The 20,877-nt window shown below is 44.7% G+C and overlaps 1 protein-coding gene across 5 annotated transcripts in view; it reads left to right on the top strand.

The window, feature by feature from the left end:
- The window catches only part of EPG5 (ectopic P-granules 5 autophagy tethering factor), a 110,979-nt gene that overhangs the window by 41,887 nt on the left and 48,215 nt on the right, over nt 1–20,877 (top strand). For 3 of the 5 annotated variants that reach the window (XR_016214042.1, XM_070050250.2, XM_070050251.2), the window contains exons 16-27: nt 517–776; nt 4,726–4,866; nt 6,452–6,596; nt 6,817–7,014; nt 7,652–7,762; nt 8,849–8,971; nt 9,638–9,804; nt 10,935–11,156; nt 14,185–14,308; nt 15,055–15,199; nt 18,849–19,020; nt 20,492–20,654. Coding sequence is in view for 3 of the 5 variants with exons in the window: in XM_070050250.2 (XP_069906351.2) it covers nt 517–776; nt 4,726–4,866; nt 6,452–6,596; nt 6,817–7,014; nt 7,652–7,762; nt 8,849–8,971; nt 9,638–9,804; nt 10,935–11,156; nt 14,185–14,308; nt 15,055–15,199; nt 18,849–19,020; nt 20,492–20,654 (1,971 nt within the window). In the remaining 2 variants the exon portion in view is untranslated. Of the gene's footprint in view, nt 1–516; nt 777–4,725; nt 4,867–6,451; nt 6,597–6,816; nt 7,015–7,651; nt 7,763–8,848; nt 9,052–9,637; nt 9,805–10,934; nt 11,157–14,184; nt 14,309–15,054; nt 15,200–18,848; nt 19,021–20,491; nt 20,655–20,877 lie in introns of those variants that run through there. The other 2 variants (XR_016214043.1, XM_089305196.1) reach the window with 2 other exon arrangements.

Below are 20,877 nucleotides of genomic sequence, written 5' to 3' on the forward strand. Positions count from 1 at the left end.
CCCACGTGGGAGACCCAAATTGAGTTCCAGGCTCCTGGCCTTGGCTTGGCTCAGTTCTGGCTATTGTGGGCATTTAGGGAGTGAACCAGCAGATGGAAGATTTCTCTGTCTCTGTCTCTCTGCCTTTCAAATAAAATGGAAATAAATAAAAGTTAAACGAAAATTGTCCATGGTGGGAGCTTTTAGGCCACCCAAATTGGCAGATAATATAAATGAAACCCCTCACCCTGGCTGGTCAGCTTATTTGCCAGCACATTGTTCATTGATTGCCAGCTTTTCTATAATTTCTCTTTTATCTGAACTATGATCAGGTTCACAAAGTTACTAGCAGGGAAACCAAAATGGTTAGTTGTAAATGAGAAATTGCTTTCCTGCAGTGCAACAAGAATTGATTGAAGACCAGTTAAACAGGCCGTTCTTCTCTTTTGAGGGCACTGTTTACCAAAACAGGAGAGGGAAAAGAGCTTACTGATTTAATTTGTGTGTGACTAATGTGGTTTAAAATAATTGTTTTAGGTTTCATATTTGGCCAGTATTGTTCGATATGGAGAGACACCTGAGACCTCCTTTAACCAGTGGGCCTGGAACTTGATCTTGAGGTTAAAACTGCACAGAAATGATTATGGATTACAGCAGAATTGTCCCACCGTTCCCTTTTCCAGCATGGTACCTGACATGACAGAATCACCCATGTTCCATCCTCTCTCGAAGTCTGTGAAAGCGGGCATGCCCATTGGCTGTTATCTCGCCTTATCCATGACGGCCCTGGGCCACAGGTACAGTGTCTGGGCTGAACCTCTAGGGTTGTTCTAGAAGCTCATCTTTCTCATTCCCAGATCTCAGGCCTCCCTAAAGCCTGTTGAGGGGTTGTGAGGGCCAAATAACAGGAAGTGATTAATGGTTTCTTAAGGGGAGGTACTGCCTAAATTCACATAAGACAGATTTGTACCAGAAAAACATCTTGTTTCATTATGAAGATAGTTGTCCCAGGAGTAGAATGTTCATATTAGTAGTAAATATGCTTTCTTTTTCTCAGAATATCATCAAGTAAAAATAATTGGTCACCTGTACCAAATTTTTAAAAGTATTTGTTTATTTGAGAGAGAGAGAGAAAGAGAGAGAGAGAGGGAGGGAGGGAGGGGGGAGGGAGGGGAGGAGAGTGCGCTCCCATCCACTGATTCACTCCTCAGATACCTGCAACAAGCTGAGCTGTTGCCAAAGCTGGGACCCAGGAACTCAATCCAGGCAGGAACCCAATTACTTGAGCCATCATTGCTACCTCTCAGAGTCTGTGATAGTAGGAAGTTGGAATCAGGAACCGGAGCTGGGAGTTGAACCCAGGCACTCTCATGTGGGCTGTGGGCATCTTGACTGCTAGGTTAAATGCCTGCTGTCAGTAATGAATTATTTCTTTATTGATTTATCTATAGGAAACCAGTTTTACTTACTTTTTAAAGTTTATTTATTTGAAAGAGAATGAGAGCGAGAGCAAGAAAAAGAGAGAGAGAGAGACCTTCCATGTTCTGTTTCACTCCCCAGATGTCTGCAATAGCTTGGGCTAGGCTAGTCCTAAGCCAGGAGCCCAGAATTCCATCCAGGTCTCCTATGAGGGTGGCAGGGAACCATGTACCCAAGCCATCAATTGCTACCTTCTCAATGGTGTACATTAACAGGACGCTCAATGGAAAACGGAGACAGGACTCAATCCCAGCACTCTGATATGGGATGCAGGCTTCTTAAGTGGTGGCTTAACCTGCTGTGCCCCAACTCTGCCTTTGTAATGCAGTTTATAAAAAGCACTAGCTGCCCAACTCAAGCTCTTGTGCTAAAGGTCTCTACCTGTCCAGGAGAATGAAATGCCTGATCAGATCGTGTGCCTTTGTGGTGTGAGTCCACAGCTATCTGTATTTCTTTCATGTTCTAGTTGTCTGTTTGATGTTCTCTGGGATCCAGTTAGGTATAACTTCCGTGAGTTCAGTACCCAGGAACTGGTTTTCATTACAATTTGTCTTTAGTGATCAACACTGTCTGGTGCAGTAATTGAATGCGTGAATAAATTCCCCGTTGGTTAAAATTTCTTTTCTTTAAAGAACGTTTTCCTGTGAGGCAGTAAGTTTTTTCTAGCCTACGCATTCTGCTAAAGCCACTTTTCACCATGCTTTCCGATTCTTTTATTTCAGACTAACTTGAATACCTTTTTAGCACCCTCAATTCAAAACCTTGTTCCACATTAAGGATAATTTCAGCGAGATGCCAATTTCCCCATCAGCTGTGAGTGTTCAGCACTGTGCTGTGATGTGGGAGAGAGATGGAGTTGTTAGGTAGTTGTCCTCAGGTTGTTGACAGCTTGTGGGCATGGCAGGCTGAAAACTGCTGGCAGTAGTATTAAATATAACCTCAGGTTGAATAATCTGAATAGGGCAGTGGTTTCCCCAGCCTGGCTGCTCTTTAGAATTCCTCTTGGAGCCTTTTAAAAACTGTAAGTCATCTGGGAGCCAGTTCTCCAGGTGACTCTAACAGAGAGAGTGGATTGAGAACACTTAGAGTATGAGCAGAAAGAATGTGAAGGAAGGAGAGATCAGTAGTGCAGGATAATTTTATGGAGGAGACATCCGAGGCGCAGGAGCAGAGTGGTGACTCATGCCTTAGGGCCTGCAGTTTGTTGAAGAGTCAGCTAAAAGACTGTTTCCTGCCACCAGCAGCACCTTGGCCTTCTGAACAGCACTCTCAGTTGTTGTCTTGGACTGTTGCCCTCTCATGGACTGTATGCTTCCTGAAAGTGGGGCCTGATCTTGCTCATCTTTCTATTTCTAGAACTTGTACGTAGTAGGTAATTGCAAACTACTAAATGGATGGGGCATCAGGTGTCTGAGTAGGTAGGGTGGGATGAGGTGGGTGATGGGGAACACTTCTGAGCGAAAGCCCCTCTTACTGGTAGGGAAAATAGATGCAGAGTTAAGAAAATGGAAAAAAAGCTACTCTCATTTATTGTTCTGCTACAATGAAGATGTACAATGGTGTGATACCATCCCTAGAGCAGTAATGGCAAGCATAAAATTTGTTTTTTGTTTTCTGGTATCACTATAAGTGATAGCATTTTTTCCAGGTTGCTCTTGGCCATTGTATATGAGGGTGTTTCAAAAGGTTTGTGGAAAATGGATTTAAAAGATAAATGTATTTTTGGCCGGTACCGCGGCTCACTAGGCTAATCCTCCGCCTTGCGGCGCCGGCACACCGGGTTCTAGTCCCGGTCGGGGCGCCGGATTCTGTCCCGGTTGCCCCTCTTCCAGGCCAGCTCTCTGCTGTGGCCAGGGAGTGCAGTGGAGGATGGCCCAAGTGCTTGGGTCCTGTACCCCATGGGAGACCAGAAGAAGCACCTGGCTCCTGCCTTTAGATCAGTGCGGTGCGCTGGCCACAGCGGCCATTGGAGGGTGAACCAACGGCAAAGGAAGACCTTTCTCTCTGTCTCTCTCTCTCACTATCCACTCTGCCTGCCCCAAAAAAAAAAAAAAAAAAAAAAAAAAAACGAAAGAAAGATAAATGTATTTTAGTGCCAGAAATTTTGCAGTCCATGCCTATGAGTGGTTTCAAAGTTCTTGTAAGATGAATCTTTTTTTTTTTTTTTTTTTTTTTTTTTTTGACAGACAGAGTGGATAGTGAGAGAGAGAGACAGAGAGAAAGGTCTTCCTTTGCCGTTGGTTCACCCTCCAATGGCCGCCACAGCCAGTGCGCTGCGGCCAGTGCACCACGCTGATCCGAAGGCAGGAGCCAGGTGCTTCTCCTGGTCTCCCATGGGGTGCAGGGCCCAAGGACTTGGGCCATCCTCCACTGCACTCCCTGGCCACAGCAGAGAGCTGGACTGGAAGAGGGGTAACCGGGACAGAATCCGGCACCCCGACCGGGACTAGAACCCGGTGTGCCGGCGCCGCAAGGCGGAGGATTAGCCTAGTGAGCTGCGGCGCCAGCCAAGGTGAATCTTATAAAAAGAAAGTATCTGTGGATTTTAAGGTTTTTTTTTTGTTGTTTGCAAAATAAACTCATTTTTAAATTTTATTTTTCTGTCAACTGTTTGAAGTACCCTTGTATTATTTAATGCTGCAACAATATTCCCATTGAATGGATTATCCCCAAATGCACTTCAGCATCTAAGTTTTGCTGTTGCAGGTATATCTGAAAAGCATGCTTTTACATGGATCCTCTTTCATATTTCTCTCCATATTTGAGATTGTTTCTTAAGGAGAGATTTCTTTGAAGTGAGTCATGGGAAAAGAACATTTTTATGCAGGTTGGTTTTAGAAGAATGTTGCCAGTTTCTACTGCCAGATTGAGTGGACTTTTGAATCTTCTCTTTGCTCAAATACCTCATGGGAATGTCCATACAAGGAGGGGTCCCAGGGCTTAGAAGAAGTGCTGAATGAGGTAGTGGCAAGTGCTCTGGACTAAAAGTATATAAGTCTGTGTTCTCATTTTGACCCTACCCTAGGAAATTAGGTGAATTTGTGCATAGTACTTCATCTTCCACATCTGTCAAATGAAAATGTAGATGAACTTTTTAAGTTCCTCGTACTTCTGGTGTTCTGATTCTGGTATTTTTCTGTACAGAGTGGACATATGAGATATATTGGAAACCTGAGTTCAGGCATCATAGGCTGATAGCTCAGTGGAAGACCACAGTTTTTATGAACTGGCCACTCTGAATGCTCATCACCTTCTTCTCTCTCACAGCATTGAGAAGTTCTGTGCAGAAGGCATCCCATTGTTGGGAATTCTGGTCCAGTCGAGGCATTTGAGAACAGTGGTCCATGTGCTGGATAAGATTCTGCCTTTGTTCTACCCTTGCCAGTATTATTTGCTGAAGAATGAGCAGTAAGTATCTTCTATCTAGGGCAGAGACAGTCTTTGGAAACAGCTCAAATGACTACGTCCTGTGGCTTCTCAAATAAAATAAAGCGAATGATGTTTTAATCATGTATTTTTTTATGAGGCAGAAAACTTTGGCACCCCAATTTAGAACAGCAATTCTAATGATTCTAGTTTTACTAGCATTAAAGATATTTTTCCTTCTCATTTAACTTGGGATTGCTCATTGTAGCTTATTAGTATTTGAAAGAGCAGTTGTTTTCCTGCAGTTCTGGGAATGGCACGTCTGACATTGAGCAGCAAATGACTTTGCCATTGTAGCAGTAGCAAAACACGTTGCTTTCAGTTGCCTGTGGTGTGGTAGTGCAGTGTTGCTCAGAGGCAGAAAGAGGACTACCTGTCCAGGGAGCAGGGCATTGCATATCTACCTGGGATTTCATGAAAAGTGGCGAAAGAGGGGGTAAGGCCTTGTGCAGAAGAGCCCTGTAGTGGGGGGCAGGAAAAACATCCAAGGGCACAGAGGGAACATTGTACTTTTCAACCAGTGTCTCAGATTTGCCTGGTGTTGAAAATTGCCTGGGAGAGGTTATTAAATACAGATTTCTAGCCTCCTCTCCAGGGGCTTGACTTTAGTTTGAATGGATTGGGGCCTTGGTCTCCCCTACCCCCCTTTATTTATTTATTTATTTATTTTTATAGAAAACTTTTATTTAATAAATATAAATTTCATAAGTACAACTTTCGGATTTTAGTGGTTCTTCCCCCCAATACCCACCCTCCCACCCCCAAACTGTCCCACCTCCTACTCCCTCTCTCATCCCATTCTTCATTAATTTTTAATTATCTTTAAATACAGAAGATCAACTCTATACTAAGTAAAGAGTTCAAAAGTTTGCACCCACACAGATACACAGAGTATAAAGTACTGTTTGAAGACTAGTTTTACCATTAATTCTCATAGTACAACACATTAAGGACAGAGGTCCTACATGGGGAGCAAGTGCACAGTGACTCCTGTTGTTGATTTAACAATTGACACTCTTATTTATGATGTCAGTGATCACTCGAGGCTCTTGTCATGAGCTGCCAAGGCTATGGAAGCCTCTGAGTCCACAAACTCTGACATTATTTAGATAAGGCCATAATCAAAGTGGAAGTTCTCTCTTTCCTTTGTAGAAAGGTACCTCCTTCTTTGATGGCCCCTTCTTTCCACCCTTTGTTTTTTTAAATTGGCATCCCGGCCACTAGGCAAGTATGGGAACTGATTTGGAAAACATCTCTCCTGTATTAGTGCAGGTGGTGGGGGTGTGCTTTGGGGTGCTTTTCCTGTAATGTTCTTGAACCTCTACATGGTTGTCTTAGATCTGAATGCCACTTTTGCCGGTACAGAGAATTCCTTTTAACTCATGTTAAACATAAAAGCTTGTATTCTTTGGAAATTCCTGAAGGTTTTTCAGAATCCCTAAAACGTTCTTTGGTCTGAAAATGGAACCAGTTTCATAATTTTCTGTTCCTCTATGAGTAATTAGCCCCTGCGGCTTCTGTCAACTCTTTATCAGAGGTAAAGTGTGTGACCCTGTGTGCTTGGCAGGTTTTTGTCCCACCTCCTCCTGTTCCTGCACTTGGACAGTGGTGTCCCACAGGGTGTCACACAGCAGGTCACCCACAAGGTGACGCAGCACCTGACAGGAGCCAGCCATGGGGACAACGTGAAGCTTCTCAACAGCATGATCCAGGTCAGAGCACTTGCAAGCTCCTAATGTCACCCTTGCCCATCTTCCTACCCGAAACCCTGTAGCATGAGCACATCCGTGATTTGGTCATTTTGATTCACTTGGCACTGTGCTTTGGGCCAAGAAGATCAACACATTGATGGTGCTTTGGGGTGGTGGCAGGTAGGATTTTGTCGGGGTTTTGAACAAGGGAGGGTTTTACCCTTGAGCCTTTTCCCCACAGGCACACATATCTGTAAGCACTCAGCCCAACGAAGTGGGTCCTGTTGCCGTGTTGGAGTTCTGGGTTCAGGCACTTATAAACCAACAGCTTTGGTATCGAGAACAAGCCATCCTCTTCCTCATGGACCACTTGTGTAAAACAGCATTTCAGCTGATGCAAGAAGACTGCGTGCAGAAATTACTCTACCAGCAGCATAAGGTAAACCTATCAGAACACTTGTCTTTCAGTCGTTAGATAGTAGCTTTCTAACAAGGTTCTCATGGCATTTGGCCTGGCAGCTGAGGCTTCCCACGTCGGAGTACCTGAGTTCAGTACCCACCTTCCTGAGTCCAGCTTCCTGCTGGTTCAGACCCTGGGAGGCAGCAGTGATGACTCAAGTAGTTAGGTTTCTGCCACCCACATGGAAGTCCTAGACTGAGCTCTTGGTTCCCAGCTTCAGTCCCAGCCAGGGCTATTGCAGGTATCTGGGGTGTGCGCCCAGCAGTTGGGAATTCCGTTTCTGTTTGTCTCTCACAATAAATACATTTTTTAAAATAATAAAAAGATTCCTCCAAATGAACAGTCAACTCTGTGGCTATTGCTTTTTTAAAACTTTGTCTTAATGCTGTCTTATCTTAATAATTATAGTCCACTAGTGTAGTTCCCAGGGCAGTCAAAGGTGAGACACCCTAGGATGAGCCCTGCTCACAACATTAGTAGTGTACTGCTGGGGACCATTGCTCCTCTTATTAAAATCTTCCTTTACAGTAAACTGATCACTGGTATTTTTGCAAAGGTCATTGGTAAGGTGTTTTTAAAGCATCCTGACTCTGCTCCACATCTCTTCCCTGTGTAGAATGCTTTGGGTTACCACTGTGACCGGAGTTTGCTGTCCTCTTTGATGAGCTGGATCGTGGCAGGCAACATCACTCCTTCCTTTGTGGAGGGCTCAGCCACACCTACCCAGGTAGGCTATCCACTGAGAGGCCTATTTGCTATCGTTGTGAGCTTAAATATGATCATCCTTACTAATCACCTACAAGGAACTTAACGTCACTAGCGTTCATTTAGCACCTGCTGTGTGTAAATCTACTCGATCTTCACAAAACCTCTGGAGAGATGGTGCTGTTGCTTTCTCTGTTTCAGAGGAGTTAACTCAGATTTGATGGTGCTAAGTGGCTGGCTCAGGATCTGACTTCCCTCGAGCAGATTCTAGTAGGCCTGGCTGCAGGGCCAGCAGCATAGCAGAGAACTTGAGAGTGGGCACTGGGGTCAGACAGCCTGGGTTTCAGTCTGGCCCTCACTGTTTATTAGCTTGCTTACCTCGGTCCTGTTTTCTCAGTTGCCAGATGGAGGCAATGATATCTCCTGTATGTGAAGCATTTGGAACAAAGCTTATCACTCTCAGTGCTCAGCAGCTATTGACCCTGGTTCTTAATTGTCTTTACAGCAGCTTCATTTTCATCATTACTGCCACTCAAGACTTTGTGTGTAGAATTGCGTGGGTCTCTCTCTCATTGATTAAACCAGTACTGATATCCTTAGACACCTTTCAATCTTCCTCATGCCTCATCAAGCTGACACCACCTGCTTGCTGTTACCGAGGCATGCCCCTGGCTGCTGCCTCTTTGCCTCTGCCTTAGCAGTCTTAGCCGCTGTGCTTTCCCCTCCTGTCTCTACCTCAAGCCCAGCTCATCCTTGTCACTGCCCCCTTCCCTAATCCACCAGCTGGAGCAGCACCCTTGCCTGACCCTCTCTCATGTCCCTCATGCATATAGAGCTTGTCCAGTGAATGTTTTTGAGTGAATTAACATCCTTCTTGTACTAAAGTAGCCTTTCCATAGCAATTTCATGTTTTCCAACTATCTAGTTTATTTAATAAGATAAATGTGACAAGAATATAGACAGATTTAAGAAAATGTGTTCATTTTAGAGAAGTGTTTGGGAACTAAGATCGGGGAGAGCAAAGATTTTAATTAGTGGAGCATCAGGATGTATCTTGTCAGTCGGAGTTAGAGGCTCATGACCCTGCCTCTCCCTGGTGCTGTTGTAGGTCTGGTTTGCATGGAGCGTGCTGAACATGGAATCCATCTTTGAAGAAGACTCCCAGCTCCGAAGAGTCGTTGAAGGGGAGCTGGTTATAAACTCTGCTTTTACCCCTGACCAAGCTCTGAAGGTGCAAATAGCAGTTCTGCGTTTGAGTGGTGGAAGGTGGCCTGCACTTTAATGCTGATGGATTCACCTTAGCCTGTAAACGTCTGTGTTTGCTTTTGTTGTGAATGCACTTCAACCAAATCAATACTTAAAACTCTGTAGCTGAGGTGTACATTTGCTTCTCAGGGTATAGCAGTAGAGCCACAACCTAGTAACCGAGGGCTGTGTTCATTGTGCTTTAAAGAACTTCCAAGTGTCATAGTATAGACTTGGCTTGTGAGTTTCAGAGTCTGTCAAAGAATTTATCATTCTTGAAAGTTCTTTTAAAATCTAAATTTTCACAAGAATGGTAAAGTTTGAGAGGCAGATTTACTTTTGGTTTTCATAACATTCTACTGCCTTGCTCTGTGGCATTTTACATGCAAAGGAATTGCAGAAATGGAAATGAAGTTAGACTAGATGGCTCTTAAGGCCCATTCGGATTCTGAGGTTGGAAATGTTTTGACAGCAGAAAAGCTGCTACCAAGGAGGTTGAATGGTTAGCTAGGGGGTTCTGGAAGAGAGCATTTTATGCCTTTTTTTCTTACTAATTTGAAGAGAGGATGTTCAGTGTTCCACTCGGATCACTGGAAAGAACAGGCTGTGATCGTGTTCGTTTAATGCAGCTAACGTCCTTCCTTCCTTGTAGAAAGCTCAAGCCCAGCTGAAGCTCCCCATCGTCCCGTCTCTCCAGAGGCTGCTGATCTATCGCTGGGCCCACCAGGCTCTGGTCACGCCTTCTGATCACCCTCTTCTGCCCCTCATCTGGCAGAAGTTCTTCCTCCTGTATCTTCACCGCCCAGGACCACAGTATGGGTATGGTATTCTGTGTTGTAGCGTATCTCTGTTTCTGGGTCTGTGTGTTCTTGTACTGTGGAGCGTTAGGATCATTCTTTGGTAGCCTCTGGCTAGGAATCTCTCTCTCTCTTTTTAACATCTGTTAATCTGGATGTTTGAATTTGGGATACGTTGTGGCAACTTCCCTTTACCATCCTCTGTACCTAGTTGTGGGGCATTCAGTACCCTGGAACTCAGCAAGGCTTAGATAAAAGTTTTGGAGATGCAAAGGGAGAAAAAGAAGCTGTCCCCAACTGAGGCCCCCCGTGTGACCATCGTGGGACTCTTGTGAGGAGGACTTGTGCGAGTAGCATGGTTGTGAACAAAGGCCAGCCTTTCTGGCAGCCTTTGGGTTGTGCTGGGGAGTGTCCAACACCTCCACTGGATACAAAGGCACCGTGTCCTGTTACTCACCCTAGCTTCTACTTTAACTCCTATCTCACCCTCAGTCCCTTGACTCATTTCTTTGAAACATAAAGATGTTGACTCTTTGTCACTTCCGTTTTATACCAGATTGTAAGTTCTTCAAGACCAGATGCCATTTTTATTCTATTCTCTCTCTAGCATTGATAGTATCTTGAGTTTGTGTAGCACTTCTTTGTTTTTAAACTACTTTCATGTGTCTCTTTTTGTTGGATTTTCAGAGTAACTTTTGAGGTAGAAATAATAGGTATTCATTTAATGGTGTATTTACTCAGCCATAGTAAGGTGTTTTGCCAATTGACTGCTGCAGTTTCTTTTAATTTTTCTTTTTATTTGAAAAAGGGTACAGGAGGCAGAGAAAGAGATACCTCCCATCTGTCGGGTTACTCCCCAGGCGCCTGCAGCAGCTGGGGTTGGGTCAGGCTGAAGCCAGGAGCTGGGAACTCAGTCTGAGTCTCCTGTGTGGGTGGCAGGGACTCACCTACTTGAGCTCTCACCTGCTGCCTCCCAGGGTGCGCATCCACAGGAAGCTGGAACTGCGTGTGGAGCCAGGACTGGAATCCAGCCACTCTGGTGTGGGATGGGAGCATCCCAAGCCATGTCCTACCCAGTGACTGCTGTTCTCGTGCCATACAGAAAGCATATCTGCATTGCTTGTTTATAGATCTGTGCTTATACTTTTTAAGGTTACCCATAGATGGTTGCATTGGAAGAAGGTTTTTTCAAAGTCCTGCTCATATCAATTTGCTGAAAGAAATGAAGAGGCGTCTAACTGAGGTGGCAGACTTCCACCATGCTGCAAGCAAGGCCCTCCGTGTTCCAGCAGAGGGCAGCGAAGGGCTGCCAGAGAGCCAGGCCAGCACCTCTGTTTACTTCACCTCGCCAGAACTGCACACGGAACTTGTGAGGTGAGAGTGGTCATTTATCCATTTACATTGCTGTTGGCGGTACAGGTCTTGTGCTGGAGCAGCTGGCTGTGTTTGAATGTTGCTTTTTAACCCTGTGAGATTGAATATGGAAGGTGGCTTTGGTATAGGTTTTGCATCTTGAAATGGTTTTTCTTTTATGTTTCTCAAGAGAAGTGCATCAGCCATTTAGATGTGGCTCTGGTGGCAGGAGTCTGATAAATCAGGACTGATGCCCTTTTCTGTTTCTTTGTTTACAAATAAAAATAAACCTAAATAAATTTATCATAGAAGGTGTAGAGTGATGAAAGCCTGCTAGAATAGTTCTTCAAAGATTCATTTATCTGAAAGGGAGAGTGTCAGAGGGTGAAACAGAGAGGGGGAGGGAGAGACACAGAGAGAGAGAGAGAGAGAGAGAGAGATCTTCCATCTGCTGGTGTACTCCCCAGATGGCTGCAACAACCAGGACTGGGCCAGGCTAAAGCCAGAAGCCAGGAACTGTGTCCAGGTCTCCAACATGGGTGGCAAGGGCCCAAGCACTTGGGCTTTTATCTGCTCCCATCCCAGGTGCATTATCAGAAAACTGGGTTGGAAGTGGAGTAGCTGGGATTTGAATCAACACTCTGATATGAGAGGCTGGCATTGCAAGTGACAGCTTAACCTGCCATGCCACAGTGCTGGTGCTAAAAGAGTTCTTTAAAAGAAAGAAACTGTCCGGGGCCTGGCATTGTAGTACAGTGGGTTAAGCCTTTGCCTGCGATACCAGCGTCCCATTTGGGCGCCAGTTTGGGGCTTGGCTGCTCCTTTTGCGATCCAGCTTCTGGCTAATGCACCTGGGTGTCGCTCCCCGTTTTCGTGGAGGAGCGACACTGAACCCTGCACTGTTCTTTTGTCTGCTCGGCCCTCCCCGGGTTTGCTGCTGATTCTTCCCGGGTTGGCTACTATCCCTTCCACCTCCGTGGAAGGGCAGTTCCCCCTGGCCACATTCCCCACTTCCGCAGGGGAGCGGCACACCGCCGGCCGGCTCTTCTCGGGGGCTGCACAGGTGTTCCTTCAGCTAGATGTTCCCCTTAGATGTTCCCGGTGCATGCCGTCTCTCTCCTCCTTTATAGTCCTCCTCTGCCAATCCTAACTCGGCTGCCCACACGCCGAGTACGCTGCTCTCCTCCAATCAGGAACAAGTCCTACAGTTTATTAGCTGAACTGGAGGCAGCTGTGTAGAAGCTGTTTACTTCTCTCCCAGCGCCATATTGTGGGAGAGCAGATGCATAGAATAAGTCTTAATTCCAGTAACTTAGTCCAGTCCGGATTGCTCCCCACACCTGGGCAAGAACACAGAGTAGGATGGTCCAAGTCCTTGGGCCCCTCCACTCACTTGGAAGACCCAGAAAAATCTTCAGGCTCCTAGCTTTGGTCTGACCCAGCCCTGGCCGTTGAAACCATCTGGGGAGTGAACCAGCGGATGGAAGATCTCTGTGTATATCTCTTCCCTCTAACTCTGCTTTTCAAGTTAATTAAAAAAAAAAAAAAGAAAAACTGCTCATAAAAATGAGGCACAATATTTACATCTCCAAAAGTCATTTTGGTTTCTTTTCACACTGTTCCTTCACTTTTCATGAATACTTTTGATATGAGCCAAATATTAATCTTATAAGTAAGACTTAATAAACATGGCTCTTAATAATTCATGCTGAGTGCAGAGTGGCTTGGAGAGGAAATCTAGCCTTTCCTACACAAGCCCCCAGGTTCTCAGCCTCCAGAGTGATTTCTCCCCTCATGCCCTTTGGTTGGAGGAAAACGTACGTTGAATCAGGCTTGACCAGTGGTAGTTTCTGTCTTTGGACATTTTAAGGCCGCTAAGAGAGGCTTCGGGTTTTTCCTCTATCTCTCTCATCCCCTTCCTGTGATGTGTTCATAACATGGCCCCTAGCTCACTGAATGGGAAGCTGGTGGAGACAACTACCAGTCTCTCCCCTTTCAGGACCCCAAAGCCCCATGTGGCCCCCTGTCCTTTGACAGACCCTCACAGAGGTGAAGGAGGTAATTTTCCACCTTATTGAGAGCAGAGCCAGGCTGTCTTCCACCCAGTCCTCCCCCTACCTGCCCGTAATTGTCTTCCCAGCTAGTTCTCTAGTAGTGCTGCTGCTTAAAATATCAGTGACCTCAGCTAAATAGACTGTTCCTAGTAAAACCAAATAGAAAGGAACATCGAAACATCATTATGTTTATAAAAAAGCTGTTAATGGAAAATCACGACTTTTTTTTTAAGCCTGACTTTGTTTTATTTTTTCTTGATGGGATAAGGGTGCACCCACATTGTGAGTTTTATTTGTGATTCCTTGGGGATTCCTTAAAGTGGGGGGTGTTCACTGTGCCTGAAGTTGGCAAGTGCTTCCAGTGCATAAGTTTAAAAAGCTTTTAATTCTTTCTCTGGAAGATGGAACACGTGTTTGTATATGTGAGTGTTTTTGTCACTTTTCTAAGCACTGAGGCTTACAGTGATCTAATTGCCCAGGACAGCAAAGCTCCATATTTAGAGCCTAAGACTGCTAAAAATCACGTTTTGCAGGTATACTCTCTGTGTACTGCATCTCACCCTTTGGTGAGAAGCTTTGGTAATGGAACTCCCCTAGTCCCTTCAAGAGAGAGATCTTCCGTTTGCTGGTTCAATCCCCAGATGGCTGCAATGGTTGAAGCTAGGCTAGTTTGAAGGAGCCAGGAGCTTCTTTCAGGTCTCCCATGTGGATGCAGGGGCCCAAACACTTGGCCGTCTTCTACTGCTTCCCTAGGCTCATTAGCAAGGAGCTGGATTGGAAGTAGAACAGCTGGGAGTTGAAGCAGCACCTATATGGATACTGGCATCTCAGGTGGCGGCTTTACCTGCTATGCCACAACGCCGGCCCCTGTGTTATGGACTTTTCCCTGCTCTTCTGTAATGCTGCCAGAGTTTCCAGAGTTGGATGAAACCTCATTTGTCTGCACATCTTTTTATATTGTGTATAATTGGGTGTGTGTTTTTTTTATCTTTCAGGCTTTTCAATGTATATGCATTATGGCTAGAAGATGAGACCTTCCAAAAAGGAGATACTTATATCCCTTCTCTACCAAAACATTATGATATTCACAGGCTAGCAAAAGTGATGCAGAATCAGCAGGTGAAACTATGGCAATGTCTTTTTTAGCATATCTGAACATAAACTTGAATTATTATATTCCTGGTAGGGCCACTTATTGATATAGAAATAGGTGGTCACAGAAATAGTCATTGTTTCAGTGGAATTTGTCAGAGTCTATGTGATCACATTAAAGGAACCTTCACTTTTGAATCTCTGGCCCTAGTGTGGCCTCACTTAAAGGCTTGAAGCTCTTTTAGGACTTTCTACAACCTCATATGCAACACTCTTCTACAGTGATTAAAAGTATATTGAAGAATAGTCAGTGGGATTTTGTGATTGATTGGATACAGATCCCCAAATTGGGCAATTAGAGGTGCTGTTTACAAAGGTAAGACATACTAACAGAGGAAGTGTCTGAGGGGCTTCCAAGAGAACTCTCTTATCAAGCAGCTGTTTGAAGGGGAGATAAGAAGGTAGAAAATGTGGGTAGAATTATAATGTAATTAAAAAGAGTAAGGAGTGAACTAAAGGTGTTGTAACCTGAGAAATAACAGCAATGAAGGCCAAGGACATAGGGCTGAGAATACAGGACCAGGGAAATAGGAAGAACAAATACAAGATCACGATGTTCTGAGATCCTTTGAGTATAGTTCATCCTAATGCTGGAAGACTTGGAGTGAGGCGCTTCTTGTTGAAACCTACTGCTTGCTTTATAGTTGAATATATTGTTTTCCGTATGAAGGTGATTTACCTGTCAAAGTTAAAACACTATGGTTCCATTCCAGGAACTCTGGATGGAGTATTTGAACATGGAGCGCATACGTCACGAGTTCCAGGAAACTGTGGGTTTATGGACACAGGCCAAGCTGGAGTCCCATTCCCCACCCTGTAGTGGGTCAGCTCAGCTGGACTTCACTGATCCTTTGCTGGGTGAGTCTTGTGAGCCTCAGACCCTTTGTGTGAATGTGTGAACGAATGAGTGAATCAAGCCCTTGACGGTTAAGATTTCCACACTTTTTCCCTCCAGTGAGAATTGCTTTTGAGTTCCATGTTAACCTGTCTGCCGAAGGGCTAGCTTAGGCAGTGAGTGAGAGAAAACAGGTTGTTTATTCTCTCTCAAATAAAAGAAGTTTGGAAGCAAGGATAGTTCATGAGGGCTGCAAGCCTTCAAGGACCCCTGCTCCCTCCTCCTGACTTGCTGCCCTACCAATACTCTAAAAAGCAGGACTCACCTAGGCTCCAACATAAGCTTAAGCTTAAGCTGTCATGTTCACGGTCACCTTCCAACAGTGATAGGGATGTTCCCTGCCTCTTATAAGGACTCTTTGAAGAAGCTGCTCATAGATTTTCTGTTCACACCTCATTGGCCCATCCTGACAGACGTGGCTATCCCTGGCTGCAGAGGAGCTGGGACGTGACCCGCTTTTGTGGTTCCTTTTTCCTGTGATGCTTTGAAAAGACATTTAAATCTACATAGAAAAACTATAAGTAAAGTACAGGTTTAAATGTAACTGTTTTGGGGTTTGCAGTTTTAACAATCAGCAATCTTTTTCTTTTATAAACTCTTTCTTTGTATCTGGAACCCTTAACATACAAATAACTCAGGATATTCTTAAGGTTTCTTTTCTTTTTTTTTTTTTTTCTTAAAGGTTTATTTATTTGAAAGGCAGAGTTACAGAGAGGCAGAGGCAGAGAGAGAGAGGGAGAGAGAGAGAGAGAGACAGGTTTTCCATCCTCTGGTTCACTCCCCAAGTGGCTGCAATGACCAGAGCTGGGCTGATAACGAAGCCAGGGGCCAAGATTTTCCTCCAGGTCTCCCACATGGGTGCAGGGGCACAAAGACTTGGGCCATCTTCTACTGCTTTTCCAGGCCATAGCAGAGAGCTGGATTGGAAGTGGAGCAGCCAGGACTCGAACCGGCACCCATATGGGATGCCAGCACCAAATGCGGCAGCTTTACCAGCTATGCCACTGTGCCGGCTCCCCTAAGGTTTCTTTTTTTGCATTAAGATTTATTTATTTGAAAGTCAGCATGTCAGGGCCAGTGCTGTGGCATAATAGGTTAATCTTCCAGCTGCCATGCCAATATCCCATATGGGCACTGTTTCTAGTTCTGGCTGCTTCTCTTCCGATCCAGCTCTCAGCTGGGAGGGCAATAGAAGAAGGCCCAAGTCCTTGGGCTCCTGCACCCACGTGGGAGACCTGGATGAGGCTCCTGCCTCCTGGCTTCTGATTGGCCCAGCTCCAGCTGTTGTGGTATTTAGGGAATAAACCAACAGATAGAAAATCTCTCTCTCTGTGTCTCTCCATCTTTCTCTATCTGTAACTCTGATTTTCAAATAAATAAATAAATCTTTAAAAAGAAAGAATAATACCAAGTATAGAGGACAGTGCTGTGCTTGAATTGTTTGCAGTGTTAAATTCCATCTGTTTGAGGGGCAAACAGTTCATGTCTGCTTATGCCAAGTAAAGTTATGGCTGTTACATTTTCTTTGAATTTTTTTTTCGAGAATAGAAAATTAAATGTTAGATCTGGAATGAAATTGGAAATTCACAGTAGTCCCTTAAGTACTTGTTGACTTATTGCCTTGAAATTCCCTTGGCCTCTCCCTTCCTCTGTTACTTTACTATTGAGAAGAATTGGTGTGTAGCAGCATCAGCCTCCACCTGCTGTGTGATGAAGAGAGAGGGTGGGGAGATATTTATCAGAGCACCTACTGTGCTTTGTATTATCTAGGTACAAAAATATCAGATATCTAAATATGCTTGGGGCTGGCGCTGTGGTGTAGAGGGTAAAGCTGCTGCCTGCAGTGCCGGCATCCCATATGGGTGCCGGTTCTAGTCCCAGCTGCTCCACTTCCGATCCAGCTCTCTGCTGTGGCCTGGGAAAGCAGTAGAAGATGGCCCAAGTCCTTGGGCCCCTGCACCTGCGTGGGAGACCTGGAAGAAGCTCCAGGCTTTGAATAGGTCGTTGAGGCCAATTGGAGAGTGAACCATCAGATGGAAGACCTCTGTCTCTCCCTCCCTCTCTCCCTCTCCTTTCTCTGTGTAACTCTGACTTTCAAATAAACAAATAAATCTTAAAAAAAATCATTAACTTATTAAAAGATAATTAAATATGCTTAATCAACCTGAGACTGTGTGCAATCTAGTGCAAAGTTCTGTGGCACACACTAATTACTGAGATTCTATAAATCATTTGTTGAGTGAATGAATAAGTTTATGACTGACTCCAGAAATGTATAAGCATGTTTAAGGAATTTATGATCATATCATTATTCATTTTCTCTCTTAAACTTCCAGCCCTCCTGTTCAAACTTTGCGTTAACTTCAGATTTTTCAGACTTATTTATAGTTCTTTTTTTTTTTTTCCCAAATATTATTTATTTGAGAGGCAGAGTTACAGAGAGAAGGAGAGACAGAGAGAGAGGTCTTCCATCTACTTGTTCACTCCCCAAGTGGCCACAATAGCTGGAGCCGGGCTGATTTGAGGCCAGGAGCCAGGAGCTTCTTCCAGGTCTTCCACGCAGGTGCAGGGGCCCAAGCACTTGGGCCATCTTCTGTTGCTTTCCCAGGCCAGTAGCAGGGAGCCAGATCAGAAGTGGAGCAGCTGGGACTCAAACCTGTGCCCATATGGGATGCCAGCACTGCAGGCAGAAGCTTAACGTACTTTGTCACAACGCTGGTCCCATCTATATTTGTTAATGCCCATTCGTTTCTCTCCTATTCCTATGAAGTTTATCTGAATGGTAGCATAAACGCTTACCTGGCCACTCCATATCTATCCCTTTTGTTCAGTGCATTGGCCAGCTAGTAGCTTCCTTCTGTCTCAAGCTTATGGAGAGCTGTTCACTAGATCCCCTTTACAGTACTATCAAGTCCAAACTTCATAGCATATCTACAAGGCTGTCTGGTAAATTAAGAGCAGGAGTGTTGCCGGCGCCATGGCTCAACAGGCTAATCCTCTGCCTAGTGGCGCCGGCACACCAGGTTCTAGTCCCGGTTGCCCCTCTTCCAGGTCAGCTCTCTGCTATGGCCTGGGAGTGCAATGGAGGATGGCCCAAGTGCTTGGGCCCTGCACCCCATGGGAGACCAGGAGAAGCCCCTGGCTCCTGCCTTTGGATCAGCACGGTGCGCTGGCCATGGTGGCCATTGGAGGGTGAACCAACAGCAAAAGAAGACCTCTCTGTCTGTCTCTCACTGTCCACTCTGCCTGTCAAAAAAAAAAAAAAAAAAAAAAAAAAAAAAAAAAAAAAAAAAAAAGGCAGGAGTGTTAGCTCTCTGATTAGATGATACTTTTTGAGGATGGGAATTATATTGAACTGCATTGCATGTTCCTGGGCTCCCATCTCCTAGTAGAATATTAGTAGGCCTGTGAGGGCTTCCTAAAAACTTTGAATTAACAGCACCAAGAAAAATATGCCAGTTTTGTTTGTTTAGGCCTCTTATAGGATAAGGAACTCTTTTGGAGAGCTCTGGCGTTTCTTACGCAAGTGACGGCCAGCGCTTTGTCCCCATGTAGTCTATTACTGCCCATCAGTACCCATCCCTCAGTAAACATGACTGCATTTTCTTTCAGCTAAAGAAAGGATTTTAAGTAACTTGCGGAAGCACGAGGCTCCGCAGCCTCCCCTCCTTCTGCACCCTGCGAGGCCTCCTGTGCCAATTATTTCCTCAGCTGTGCTGCTGAGTGAGAAAGACGCCATTCAGCTGGTGTGCACAGACCTGAACTTGTTGCAACAGCAGGCCAGGTAAGACGCCGACACATCAAGCATCATGTTCCTGTGCTGGCTGCCTTGAAGCTGGGCTGATTTGGTTCCTAGATTGGCCTCCTCATCAGCATGCTCCCTGTAGGATTAAGTTGACCAGACTGGGCCAGATAGTTTGGTTCACTTGGTTAACTGAATTGTGACACGTCCTTTAATTTCGCATTCCAATTATGTGGAACTCTCCTGGACTCCTGGTTGTACAGTGTTTCCCATGGTGGCATTTCAGCATCACAAGTGCCCACTAAGATTTTCTTTGGCTTCTTTTGATACTGGAATGATGGTGTTGAAAGGGTGTATAAACTAAGATTTGCTTTTTTTTTTTTTTTTTATTTTTGGTGACTGCTTTGCTCTCTAACTCCATTTTTTAAAAAAAACTGACAGGGCACTTGATCAAAGTGTGGGAAAGTTGTTTAGTGTTTTGAGTTCACATGGTAGATACAGAATGATAAACTGTTTAAAATTTTGATTCTAGCTTGCCATTTTGTGAGAAGGAACATATGTGCAGAAGTCTGTTTTAGTCACAGTAAGCAACCTTATTTTTATAAATCCCATGTGAAACAATTGGTAGTTTTTTTCTTTGGCTCTGTTGGGGCCAGGTGTTCAGTTGTGTTTGTGTTGTGTACACACATGAGCAACTGCCCATTATCATAATAATAAGTATAATTAGACCAGTATTGGTACCTCATGGCCATAGTTAGCTTTCTTGGACTTTTAACATTTCAGCAACTCAATACCTAAAAAGTCACTGGTACGCACGAGGCACACCTGTAGGATGATTAAATTGGGATAGAGCTCTCATTTGTTATCATATATTTAAGGTCCACTTGTATTGCTGAAAGCACAGATTTTTTTTTAATACATCCAAATGTTTTTTTAAAAAGGCTTACTTATTTTATTTGAAAGAATTGTGGAGAGAGGAAGAGAGACAAAGATATCTTCCATCCACTAGTTCACTACCCAAATGGCTGCAATGGCCAGGGCTATGTCAGGTCAAAGCCAGTAGCCAAGAGCTTTATCCAGGTCTCCTGTGTGGGTAGAGTCCCAAGCACTTGGGCCATCTTCCCAAGCTTTCCCAGGTGCATTAGCCAGGAGCTGGATCAGAAGTGGAGCAGCTGAGACGTGAACTGGCACCCATAAAGGATGCCAACACTGCCGATGGTGGCTTAATCTACTATGCTGGCCTCAGCACACACATTCTAAATGGAGTTTTGTTTCCAGCTGAAAAAGTTATCCTGCTCTTCCATATGGCTTTTTCTTCATTTCTCAACTTTGTGATGAGCCTATCTGCCAGGGAGAGGGTTTGAGTAAGTCTTGGCACACACATCATCTGTCTTTTGTTTCTGTGGAATACTTTGCTCTTGCTGTGCTTTAACGATGGCTGGCAGTAACTGGAAGCTTTTAGCAGTTGAACCTTCCCTAAGACTTTCTTGTACCTCCTAATGGTGTTTTCCAGAACTGCAGCTCTTCGGGAATCTCAGCAGGTTGCCCTGGATGGTGAGCTATTGGACACAATGCCCAAACAGTATGTTAATCGAGAAGAACAGACCACACTCCATTTGGAGTGCAGAGGCAGTAGTGGCAAGAAATGCCAAGGAGCAGCAGTTGTAACGGTTCAGGTAAGATTGTGTAGATTTCTTCATAATATAGAGCATTTTAATTGAGTCTCTAATGTTGGTACATCCTTAAGAAAGGTTGAAAGAAGTACAGTGCATGATCTATGTCTTTCTATAAAGAACACAGAGTGACAACACACATAGAGCTAATCACATATTTCTGTAAGTGCCAGATAAGTTCTACAAGATAGACTCTCGAATAAGAATCCAAAGAAAAGCAGAATTA

This window comes from Oryctolagus cuniculus, chromosome 10, assembly GCF_051225735.1.
Source record: "Oryctolagus cuniculus isolate XC-2025 breed Fujian yellow rabbit chromosome 10, ASM5122573v1, whole genome shotgun sequence".
Classification (NCBI taxonomy): Eukaryota; Metazoa; Chordata; class Mammalia; order Lagomorpha; family Leporidae; genus Oryctolagus; species Oryctolagus cuniculus.